This window comes from Notothenia coriiceps, unplaced genomic scaffold (assembly GCF_000735185.1).
Source record: "Notothenia coriiceps isolate Sejong01 unplaced genomic scaffold, NC01 NC01_scaffold00007459, whole genome shotgun sequence".
Taxonomy (NCBI): domain Eukaryota; kingdom Metazoa; phylum Chordata; class Actinopteri; order Perciformes; family Nototheniidae; genus Notothenia; species Notothenia coriiceps.
The window spans coordinates 68,420-80,061 of record NW_011340160.1 but is presented as its reverse complement, the minus strand read 5'-3'; the positions used below and the strand labels follow the sequence as shown (position 1 = coordinate 80,061).

The 11,642-nt window shown below is 40.8% G+C and overlaps 2 protein-coding genes across 3 annotated transcripts; both read right to left on the bottom strand.

Annotated features, from left to right (window-relative positions):
- Positions 1–1,571: 1,571 nt before the first annotated feature.
- LOC104944075 (acyl-CoA-binding protein-like) lies at positions 1,572–4,087 on the bottom strand. Its single transcript, XM_010769553.1, has 4 exons — positions 3,402–4,087; positions 3,118–3,235; positions 2,439–2,501; positions 1,572–2,322 (listed from the first exon to the last, which is right to left on the bottom strand). The coding sequence occupies exons 1-4, from the start codon at positions 3,480–3,482 to the stop codon at positions 2,249–2,251; spliced, it is 336 nt and encodes a 111-aa protein (XP_010767855.1). The 5' UTR covers positions 3,483–4,087; the 3' UTR covers positions 1,572–2,248.
- Positions 4,088–4,397: 310 nt separating this feature from the next.
- Positions 4,398–10,215, bottom strand: steap3 (STEAP family member 3, metalloreductase). Of its 2 annotated transcripts, none has more exons than XM_010769551.1 (6): positions 10,167–10,215; positions 8,880–9,116; positions 7,966–8,232; positions 6,961–7,485; positions 6,452–6,613; positions 4,398–5,856 (listed from the first exon to the last, which is right to left on the bottom strand). In XM_010769551.1, the coding sequence occupies exons 2-6, from the start codon at positions 9,099–9,101 to the stop codon at positions 5,569–5,571; spliced, it is 1,464 nt and encodes a 487-aa protein (XP_010767853.1). In that variant the 5' UTR covers positions 9,102–9,116; positions 10,167–10,215; the 3' UTR covers positions 4,398–5,568. The 2 variants fall into 2 exon arrangements, with proteins under 2 accessions (XP_010767853.1, XP_010767854.1); XM_010769552.1 differs by having other exon boundaries at positions 10,163–10,181.
- Positions 10,216–11,642: the final 1,427 nt, after the last annotated feature.

Genomic DNA, 11,642 nt, shown 5'->3' with positions numbered 1-11,642 from the left:
TTATCCTGATATGAGAAGGTCTTTCACAGCTTGCAACAATTCTGAACGATCCTACCGTGGTTCCTCGTGGCTTTCACAGCGTTCACATGTCAGCAATCATCTGGAGCTGTGTGGGAGCGCAGCAGCTCCTTCTTCCGTCCGAGATCCTCTGATTCATTAATTGGAGCGTTTTTTTTTTAACAAGTGAAGCAGCGATCGCTCATCAAAAAAGGCCACTCATGGAGGTAAGCAGTCAGAGTTCCCAACGCGTGTTGTGGTGAAGGATGAGGTCCACCATGACGTAATTTGTAATGCTTTATTTCTTTACACAACGTTAAAATGTTCTTTTACGAAGGCCTATCTAAAATCTTGGTTAAAACATAACAATCACGCACATGCTCAGACACGGTCAACACGGTTGGAAAACGTGTGGCTTCCTCTCTAACCTCTCATCTCAACTGATCACATGTGCCCACATATATAGCTTAATTACCTCCCATGCTCCCAGGTGCGCAGATTGGATGATGACGCGTTCACACACACACAGACAAACCCCGTGCACAACCCAAAGCAAATTGGCTTCAACAGTACCCATACTAATGAAACGGAGGAATCGTAACGTTTTTAACGGCAGGGTATCGTGGTACCTTTCAAGTATCGGTACACCGTGCAACACTAAAACATAGCAGAAAGAAGTGAAAGCTGTAATGTATATTATTGCTTTGAAAATATGGTAGGCGTTTAAGGTGAATTTAAATGTTTCTAGTTCTTGACATTTTTGTGAATGAAAGAAAAGAGAAATTCTGATTTTACCTGATGAGCCATAAATACAAGACTGTCATCTGCATATGTTACCGGTCTGGTTTGACACCACATGTGATCTCTGCGTTGTGTTGTGTGAATGCAAACAACTTCTTTCTTGCCAACCAGGATTTATTCTCTGTGCAAAACAGAATATAATAATTAAAGCAGGAAATGGCTTCATCAGCTTTCTAACTTCACACTTCTCCTCAGTGGGGCCTGAACCTAACTCAGGAAAGTATACAAAGTTCTAAATAATACAATTAACAGATATACATTTATCCATGTTGGCAAACTGGTTTTTCTTTGTAAATTAATATATACAAATATAACCATTAATGTACAGTTACAATACAATTTACAGTTACAAAACACAAAAATAATACCCACATACCTGTGCAAAACAGAATATAATAATTAAAGCAGGAAATGGCTTCATCAGCTTTCTAAATTAACACCTTCAGTCGAAGAAGACACCCACATGTTAGGTTAGCATATAGCTAAACTTTAGAAAGCTCCAAAACACTGTTTGAAGCGCTGCACATTATATAAACTGCAAATGGGTTTGGCTTGTGTGAAGTGTAACATTAAACAATCTATTAACATATAAAATACAACATTTATGACACCACTCGTTCCACTTAGTTCTCCTCAGTGGGGCCTGAAGCTAACTGAGGAAAGTAGCGCCCGCGAGTCTGGAGAAATGTGCCGGTGCCAAGAGTAACAAAATAAAACGTACTTTTCAAAATAAAAGCATCTAAAAAATAAAGTGACAAGTTTTACAAAGAAAGTATGGACAAAAATGATTTTACTGAAATATAAACAAGTGAAGTTATACATTGGTTACACATAGTCAGTGTGTTACCTACAGAGGGTGCAGAAATAGACAATATCAGCACTGCTATAGCTAAGCAAAACGTATATCAAGACATATAAAAGAAAGACCAACTTAAAAGTAATTCAAGCTTCATTGTACGTGTCTATATTTAGAATATTGTGAGTGATTGACGTTGTTTTCAGAGAGCCCTTTCTTCAAATCCACCAGACTCCTTTGACAAAAACAGTCATTTTGACCTCAAAGAGTACACTGTTGTTACCCTGCCTTCCTTAGTTAGTTTCCTTTTGATATTTGGTGAATACTTGTTGGATATTTGGCCTAAGGCTTTCAAGCCCAAAGAACAAGTCTTTATTTTTGATACTAGTCTTGTGAACCAATGCTTTTTATTTTAACATTTTTATATGAAAATGTACATTGTGTTGTTTGCACTTAAAAAGAATAGCAATCGAGACAGAAGGCGATAACGCTGATCACATCGCTTCATTATGAGCAATCAGAACGTTCTCCATGTGGTCTAACGCAGGAATTAAATAGCAAAGAGTACAGCAGCAGGTGATATCTGCTCTACATGAAGTCCAATGTGAACAAAGTGAGAAATAATAATAATACAGAAGGTGTGAGGAAGTGACTCTAGATCCCATATTTAATCTTCAGGTCCTCCACCAATTCGACATATGCCACCTTCGCCTCGTCTTTGCCCAAGCCTGTTGTTTAAAAAAGGAAATAAGCAAACCGTGTGACAGTAGAATAAATATCAGTTTTTCCAATGACTCTTTCATGGTTTTCTTTGAAGTTCTTTAATGCTGTGTGAAGATCTTACCTTTTCTTCGTTCCCATGAATCCCATTTCCCCCGTCCTGGGAGGTCAAATATCGACGGACGACCTGAAAGAAAGTAAATTCATTAAATAACTGAAAGAAAAATGTACTTCAAGTATCAACAGTAAAAGTACTCAGTGCAGAAAAATCACCCACATGAAATAATCATTATCACATAGTTCAATAAAATAAAAATCGACTTTTCTCAAACACGTATATAGGCTTAACAATTGTATTTAAACTTTAATGTAATAACACAAGTTGCCCTTAATGCCCTTTAACTCCTTGACCTAATAGTTCAAAATGCATGGTATTTAAAAAATGTGCAGATAGTGGTTTGGGGTTTTAGTTCCTAGCTGAACAAGTTGAAATAAAAGTTCTTTCTACTAACACATAATACTTTTTTCTCACACACTTGTTCATATGCTTGTTACTAAGCACTTCAGTTGCATATGTATAACATGTGTGTGCCGTGGTGCTGGTCAAAAATTTAAAAAACTCTCAATTAACAACTTTCTATCAGTTTTGGCATCTTTCACAGAAAGACACCCAACTTGTCCGACCTGATTCTAGTCTCACCGCGCCCTGCAGGTATCTGCCCGCTGCTGGGTAACTCTGAGCACATCAGTCTTTCTTTGGGGTTTCCAGATTCATTCTACGATGTTAGAAACCTTACACACACCTATGTTAACATCCCCGACTGTGGCTTGTTTATATAAACCGTAAATCTCCCCCAGGTCGCCGTAGCCTGGTCTCTGTTTCAGATTCTTCACCTCCTCTACGGCTTTTTCAAAGGACTCCTGGAAGGGGAGAAAACACAGAAACTCAAACTCTCATATTTAAAATAAACATCTATGATATAGCTTTAAAAACAACAGAAACTTCCCTGTGGATAACACAACTTAACGGTACAGTAAATCCTTTGTGTCCCATCGTAGTAACGGCTTAAAGTGAGAGAGTACTTACATTCATGACTGCTGTGTGAAAGTGACAGCTTTCTGCTGCTCCTTCACTCTGCTGGTTCAACAAGTCCTGAAAGCAGCTCATCAAGTCAGGGAGGGGCTTTCTTAAAGACACAGAGAGTAAACACAGCAGGAGAATAACGGCTAATAAAAGGAAGGAAAAGTATTCTTTGAGGTCCGTTTTTTATCATAGTTTGTTAAACATTATATTTTTTAATCTAAATATGTGATACTCAATGTGATACTAGGCTACCTATAATTAATATAGGTTGTTAAAGTAATATTCAAACAGACAAATGCAGGTGACAGATAACAGCGGGAGTTCCCAGTTGCAATACAAAATATATATATTTATAATTAAAGCTCAAGCCTGACAAAGAAAATCTAATATTTTGGAGAATGTAAAAACGTCTGTGACCAGATTTAATCCCTTTTTAAGAAACACCTGTTGTCTAATGTTTCATAAGAGTTATCAAATTGTTTAAACGGTACAGAATAAAATACAAATATCACTTTTAAGTCTTTTTTTTCTCCTAAATACACATTTATGTCAAAGGAAATGTTTCTAGCTTTGGGAGAAGAGGGGAAGTTTCTCCGCCACAAGATGGCAGCGTCCACTTATTTAATGATTCAAAGTCTATGTCAGATTGACCTGATCTAGTGTTTTGGGCGGTGGTGGGGAAGTCCATTGGGAATTGGGTTGGCCACTTGAAGGTCACCAGTTCAAGTCCTGCTGCTAAAACAAAAAGCCTTTTAGTGGATTTTCTATATCAGTCGTATCTTTAAACAGTATTTGAAAGATTAGATGTTTTTAAATTTCACTTCAACCTTTCACTCAATTAAGAACTCTTCACATGAAGCATCTACAAATGAATCTCCCATATTTAAAACATAAATACAAAAGTGAAACAACATTTTGTAGAAAAAAGTATTTATTCTATGTTCTAGAAATGTCGATTTGAATTATTTACATTCACACTTATAAAAACGTACATTTCAGTTCACTACCATGGAGACATTTTAACTTAGATTCAGAAAACATGTAACACAGAATCATCTTTGGCTAGAACACTAATAAAATATAAACTCTAAGAATAAAAAAAGCCGAACAAACCAAAGCAGAAAACTGATTTCAATGAAACTGTAAAAAGGTTTGGCAACAGCCTTTCCAAATTTTAGGACGATTGTGTTATGATTGGTGTTTATCAGCAGGTCAGTTCAACACGTTAAATAAAGACAGAAACACATGTAATATGCACATCAGTGGAGGTGTGTGAGCACTTTCTGTACTCGACAAAGCAAACCAACGAGGCGCTTCAGTTTCCAGTTGGCCGAGAGAATCAGAAAACATTACCTGAGTAAGAGACTGAAGAAACATTCTGAAAAGAAGGGGTGGCTTTTGTGTAACAATGATAATATGATCAGTTCTGGACGCACATTATCCATCAGTGAAGTCACACACTTCTAGAGTTAGTCGACCGTAACCATGACACATAACGCTTTCTCTGCAGAGACCACTTTGCACATTTCAAAAGGCACTATGCAGCTTTTTCTGCAACCAACCAGGTGTTCATGAGGCTCAGGCCTCATCCAAACCACAATCCTTTCCCAACAGTCCCACAAAGTTTAAATACATATATTATCTAATTCTCAATGATGTCCTAACGAAAGGAAACATTGATGTCACATCGAAAAAACATCGTAACAGTGTTGGGACAAACGTCTTTGCAGCAGTGTTGAAGTGTTGAAGTGTAAAGAGAAAAGGTAAGAGGAGGTCTACTTCTGATGATCAGATGATTTCAAAGACTCTTACAAAGTCCTGTTGCTCTGCTTGAGCCGTAAAGCCTTCAGCAGTCCATCAGAAGTATAACAGAGACTGTTTTGCATAAGTGAAATGTGTGCTGCTCTTCTACTCTGTGTTGAAGCTTAACACAAAACAATAAATGAAGGCTAAATACTCATTAGTGACGATGCATCGTGCAATAAGTTTGATTACCAAAGCTCTACTTCTATCTTCATCAGGACCTATCAGGTTGTTAAAAAGAAGCTCACACATCCCTGAAATCTCTCAGTGAGCCAGAGAGGAGCCTCCCCTATGACTCTTTGACCTCCTGAGTCCACACATACTGCTTGTACACCCTTTAGTCTCTGCTACAGTGTCTGGGTCTCTCTCACACGTTGCTGACGTCGTCCAGCCTGTTGCGGCAGTTGTCTTCGGGCAGTCTGAAGCGGATGTGTCGTGTTTTCTCCCAGCCGCGGCGGATCTGTTGGAGGCGCCGGGCCACGCAGGGCACGCAGAGAGCCAGGCGGCCCAGCAGAGCCACGCAGGGCAGAACCAGAACCAGCATGAAGGTGGGCGGCAGCAGGAAGCGGTACTGGGACGGGTCGAAGGCTCTGCCCCAGCCGAAGAGCAGAGTGTGGATGGTGGCCATGGACAGGGCGCAGTAACCCACTGTGGACTGCAGGGGGGAGACAATGTTAAAGAGGTTCAGAGTGCACATCTACATAAACTTAATATCTTTCGCACAAAAGAAAGAAAACACAGCGACTAAAGCATGCAAGGAACAATAACCTACAAACCCAGACAGACCGGGTTCAATTATGGACAAAACATTGTTCACCTTTAATGTAAAAATCAAATACAATGATGATAATAAAACTGATATTTCCCTTTTAAGTGACTTATTATACCAGTTCATCAAATTAACTCATGTCTCACAGGCTGCTGCGGACCCCGAGGAAACACACCACCCATGACCTGAGTAAACCCCACTGGAGGGGTGTGTGTGTGTGTGTGTGTGTGTGTGTGTGTGTGTGTGTGTGTGTGTGTGTGTGTGTGTGTGTCAAGTGTCTGTCAATCTTCACCCATCATTGTGTATTAATCCCATCCGTCTGTTTGCAGCTGAATGTTTTTTTCAAGTGGTCTTTTTTTAGCTATACATCTATTGTGCATGTATTCATCACCATGTCTACAGTGCAGCTACCGTGCACATGACAATGAAGCCTTTGAACCTCAGGGACAGCTATAGCATTCTCCTTCCTGTTTGTGCGTACCTGTATGAAGGTGAACTCCCTCCAGTTGACAGAGTTGGCGACGGAGGGCAGCGAGGTGACGGCCAGCAGAGAGAGCAGTCCGAGCGCCATGATGCCCGCGGAGACGTACAGCTCCATCCTCCACACCTCCTCCTCCACCCACACCTCGTCCCCCTCCTTCATCTGGACACCACAGGACAGACAGCACTCTTCATCTCTAATTAACTCACCCGATGTGCTGCAGCTAGTTCTAAATGTAGTCAATGATTATATAGCAAACGTCCAGTTCAACAAATGCCACTTCTGCCAAGTCTAATTCAGTTTATAATATATATCATTTTTATGCTGTTACTAAAGTGTGTTATTAAATTAGTTAGCTTTTAGCATTTCGTACCTGCTTTGCTAATTTTGCTGTAACGCTAATGAAGGAATTAAAGATAAATAAATAATTGTTTTTAATGTATTTATCTATTTACTTAGAAAGCACTTTAAAGCCTCCAGACAAAGTGCTGTGCCTGGATCCCTCTCACCTGTCTAACAGCGAGGAGCAGTTTAAAGCGAGCAGACTTCCTCATGGGGAGGCTCAGACTGTAGATGGCGTGTAAAGCTGCACACAGGAAGCTGCACAGTCCAAACTGCTTCCTGCTCGTCAGCCAGCGGTCCAGCCAATTAGGGAAGCGGTTGTATTTGGTGCCGGACCACAGCTGGAAGAAGGCGGCACACAGACCAGGCAGGTAAACCAGCGCCAACATCACCAAGGCCACGGAGGGCAGAGTGACGTTCACCGTCTCGATGGGCATTTTGTAGAAGACGCTCTTCCCCGCCGTGACGTAGGGCTGCAGGACGTCCCGCAGGAAGTTGTACAGGTAGAAGAGGATGAAGAGGAACAGGGTGCAGAGGATGGGGATGCGCCAGGAAGGGAATAAAGACAGGGGGAGGTTTTCAATCTCCAGAGAAGAGGAGAGGAGGCCCATATCGACCGGGACGAAGCCCATCCTGCGACAGAGCTGCATCACGGAGCTCTTGGCCGTGCTGCTGTTACTGCACAGGAAGATCTGCAGGGAACAGGTTGAGAGATGTAGTCACAAGACGTGTCTCCATGAATGCTGCTTCCCTGGACATCTTCAAGTCATCATTAAAAACTCATCACCGTCCCCCTGCTTCCACCCCTACTTCATTTCATTTTGATTTGTTTTGCCCTTTTGTTTGTCTGATTGTTTGTTTGTTTGTTCACCATGTAAAGTGGCCTTGGGTCCCTTGAAAGGCACAATACAAATGTCATCGATTATCATTATTAATGTGAACTATGAGCAGATGTTTCCTACCTGTCTGCTTGCATCCCTGGGGGGAGAAGTTAGAAATATGACTGAATACCTTCAAGCACTCTTTGATCTGCTTTATTGTGATGCACTGTTGGAGGAGCCTGGGACCTAAGATGTTCATCAACATAACTCCACTGTAGCTATGTACCAATGACAATTAAACAATTCATCTTGAGTCTCCATGAATGCATACTCTGAGCAGATGTTTCCCACCTGTCTGCTTGCATCTCGAGGTCCTCTCTGCAGCGCCCAGGCCGATATGGTGTTGAACCCTTTGACCACATCGCTCTCTGGAAACATGTCGGCCAGCTGCTCGGCGTTGGAAGGCCCGTCGTGGTTGATTCTCAAACCGTTGCTCACGTCCACCAGCGTCTTTCCAGCCAGCGAGGGCTTCAGCTCCAGCAGCGTGGAGTGATGCTCGGGGAAAACAGCCACAAACACCAGGGCTGCCTGACTGGCTGCCTCCACCTGAGAGGTCACCTGGAAGAGGAACAGAGGAACGGTTCAACTTGACAATCATAGGAAGTTGCATCATAAAGAAATAATCCAAAACCATAATCCATTTTGTCAAGATGAATCAATTTGTTTGTTCCTCCATACATCTCTCCTTCTCAGTGTGTCTGCTGTGTTTGTGGTTCAACTTGTTTAGCTTTCCCCGTCTAACAACAACCCCTTCCCCATAAACACACATAATATAGCAAATAGGAGACCAACAAATATATTCGGGGGCGTAAACAACTAAGCTGAGTAGATAAATATTCAACAAATAATATCTGTAGGCCATGTATACTAATAAAACATGTTAAACAATTCAAATAAAAACAAAACTTATATGATAAACTCAGTTAAATGGCTCCTACAATGCCTGCACCTTATAAGAAACAAAGTTCACTTATAAGAGTCCTTGTGGTTTTCGCGATGACATACACTGACAATGCAAAGGTGTGTAACTCTGTTCCCAAACCACAACTGGGATTATCTGCTAAGCATCTCTTCATCATAATAGCAGCTGTTATTATGCCTTGCGGGTAGAGTTAGTGAGTAAACATATAATTAGCACCTTAGGACGGGACCAACAACACTCATTACATGGTGAGTGTGGGTGTGTGTCAGAGTGTGTGTGTCACCTCGGCCTCTTCGGGGAACAAAGCCTCAGAGCGCTTGGGGTTTCGACTCCCCACCACCACCTGGTATCCGGAGGACACCAGCCTCCTGGCCAGCGAGCGGGAGAAGTCGCCCGTTCCCATGATGCCGATCACCGGAGAGTCAGACACGGAGGCTTCCAGATGTCTCGAGCCTCCTGCTTCACCTCTGTCGCGGATTAAAGGCCTCGCCATGTCATCAGGCATAATGCGCTGATGAATCTGTGGAGAGGACACATGGAGATGGTTCATTTACACTCAGATGACCTCGACTGAATGCACAGTCAGACATAGAGAGGAGGATAAAACACTTTCAATTAGGCATTAAGATGTTGATTGTAAGGTCTAAAAAAAGGCTGTTTTAAATGGTGTACTTTTACTCCACTACATTTACTTAACACCTTTAGTTTCTTTACAGATGTGGATGAATGATGTGAAATATAATCAAGTGTTAAATCAGACTTTAGTTCCACCTGGAGTAAATCCACAAGCTACCCTGCAGTATACAAAGTCATTCAGACTAGCTGCACCTTTACCAGCTTTGAGAACACTTTCATGATCAATCATTATAAAACATATCATATATATTATTCTGAAATGGACCAATCTGCACAATGACTACTTTTACTGTCGCTACTTTCACTATATTTGGATGAGAATACTTTTCTACTTTTACTTGAGGAACATTTTGAATGCAGGACTTTTACTGTAACAGAGTATTCCTACACTCTGGTACTTTTACTCAAGTACAACAAGACCTGAGTACTTCTACTTTTACTGAAGTACAAGCTCTACTTCTTCCACCTCTGATTATAATATCAAAACATTACTAGCAAGCCTGCCATAAATGCAAAACTTAATCCACGAACTCCACTGTTCTGAAGATACAAAAGTCGTTACACATACATAAACAATAGCAGTCTAAATAATGAGTAAAAACGTCCTTTTTTATATCAAATACTGATTTGGTTATAATGCAAATGTATGCCGAATTAACCAGACAACCTAAATTATTCAGAAGAGGTTTCAATAAATGTTATAGGACGCATTAAAGCCGATAAGAAATTAAATTGCAGGAAATGTATATTGGCTTTCACAACAAAACCGAAAAAGTGGCTTGTTGTCCTTGACTGAACTCGTGGTAACTTTAAAGTTCCTCTCTCTAACAAACTAAGCAACACAGGCACATATAAGCGAAAATTCGAATAAATAAGTGTTTTAAATGGTTTAAGTTAGTCCCTGTTAGTAGTTAAAGCGATATTTTGTACCTACTTTCAGGTACTTGGTCACCCTCTGCTCCGCTCTCTGCGAACTGAGCGGTTCTTCCTGATAAGATGACGCACCAGCAGAAGCCCCGCCCCCTCCACGCCCCCCATGTGTGAGCAGAAGATAAAAGTGAGTGAGCTGCCTGCACACATGTACCAACACAATACATATGATAAGAAATCCTCCCAGAAGACACATAATAGACCGTTAACATTACAAGAAAACTGAAAAATGCTGCACTTTTTAATATGGTATTTATTGCAGATGAATGATTTGTATACGTTCTTTTGCACATTTCGGCCAAATACTACCACTTTAAAACTGTAGCTAGTCCACTTCAAATTCAGATATATTTTTCATACTTGTTTCCCCTTTATTTGCAATATTTTTATATATATTTGGTTTGTAAATCTTTGTTTCTTGTACACATTTTCATTACTTTTCTCTATATATCAATTTATATACTGTGTTAATATGGCTTTATATAATGGTGGATAGCTTTTGGACTGTACATATACCACAAGCACAATCTATATTAAATATGCCCTTGAGAAAACTAAATGGCACACCAAAAAACGGACATAATAGAGAAGAGTAGAGACACTAAATAATATTCATTAGGTCTAAATAGAGGCAGACTTTTAATAGTAGTCCCTCGCTTGACTCCATCTGCTGCTGTCAGTGTATTTGATTAACTGGCCCTAGGATTAAGAGAGAAAAGCCAAAGCAAAATTGTGTTAAAAAAGAAACGCCTGACCGCAGGTTACACACTGTCAACATGACTTCATCACGTCTGCCTTTGCCACTTGCAAAAGGTTGAAGCCCTCTGGCTCACAGCGCTGCATCAGTGTCACCCACCAACAGACACACTCACACACACACGCATGCACACACACGCACACAGAGAGCACGCACGCCACCCTCTCTTTCAGTCTCCCTAGGCCATGGCCTCGTGTTTGTGCACAACGCTTCAGGTCACATTCCTTGACATCGATATATGATTTTAAGATTTCTTATTCATAGGTATTGATTACAGTCTCCTTGTGTGGTAACCCCTTAATCCTACACGTCAACTCAATTAAAGTTATTCTAACCATAGGGGACAGACTTCAGTTAAATACTCTCCCTAAAACCACCCTGAGTGCTACAGTGATGTGTTAGAATAGCAAGGGTTCCCTCGACAAAATGCAATAGAAAATGAGCTCTGTGTACTTATATGGTTTGTTCAGCAGGATTATGTTCACATATTTACACCACTTTGATTATTTTTAAAACCTAAATGCAATAGTATAAATGTTAGGCTTTAAAGGGACAACATCACGTTCACATGACTTTATGTCACCACAGCTAAGCTAAAGGTGGCTAATGTTCGCCGTGATGACATTTAGTCGTCTCTTTCTCTTGAAAGCAACCGTGACATAACTTCTATTGTGAACAAAATGTGAGAATATCTTGAACCACAGACCTTATTTCAGGCATCTC

Bases quoted from the DNA above. Each gene is read 5' to 3' on its own strand.
- LOC104944075 (XM_010769553.1), bottom strand. From the start codon at position 3,482: ATGAGCTGCTTTCAGGACTTGTTGAACCAGCAGAGTGAAGGAGCAGCA. The intron at 2,502-3,117 runs GTGTGTGTAAGG...ACTTTCTTTCAG, and splicing joins AGTCGGGGATGTTAACATAG to GTCGTCCGTCGATATTTGAC. The intron at 2,323-2,438 runs GTAAGATCTTCA...TTTAAACAACAG, and splicing joins TTCATGGGAACGAAGAAAAG to GCTTGGGCAAAGACGAGGCG.
- steap3 (XM_010769551.1), bottom strand. From the start codon at position 9,101: ATGCCTGATGACATGGCGAGGCCTTTAATCCGCGACAGAGGTGAAGCA. The intron at 6,614-6,960 runs GTGAGAGGGATC...TGTGGTGTCCAG, and splicing joins TGCTCCTCGCTGTTAGACAG to ATGAAGGAGGGGGACGAGGT. The intron at 5,857-6,451 runs GTACGCACAAAC...TCCCCCCTGCAG, and splicing joins GGGAGTTCACCTTCATACAG to TCCACAGTGGGTTACTGCGC.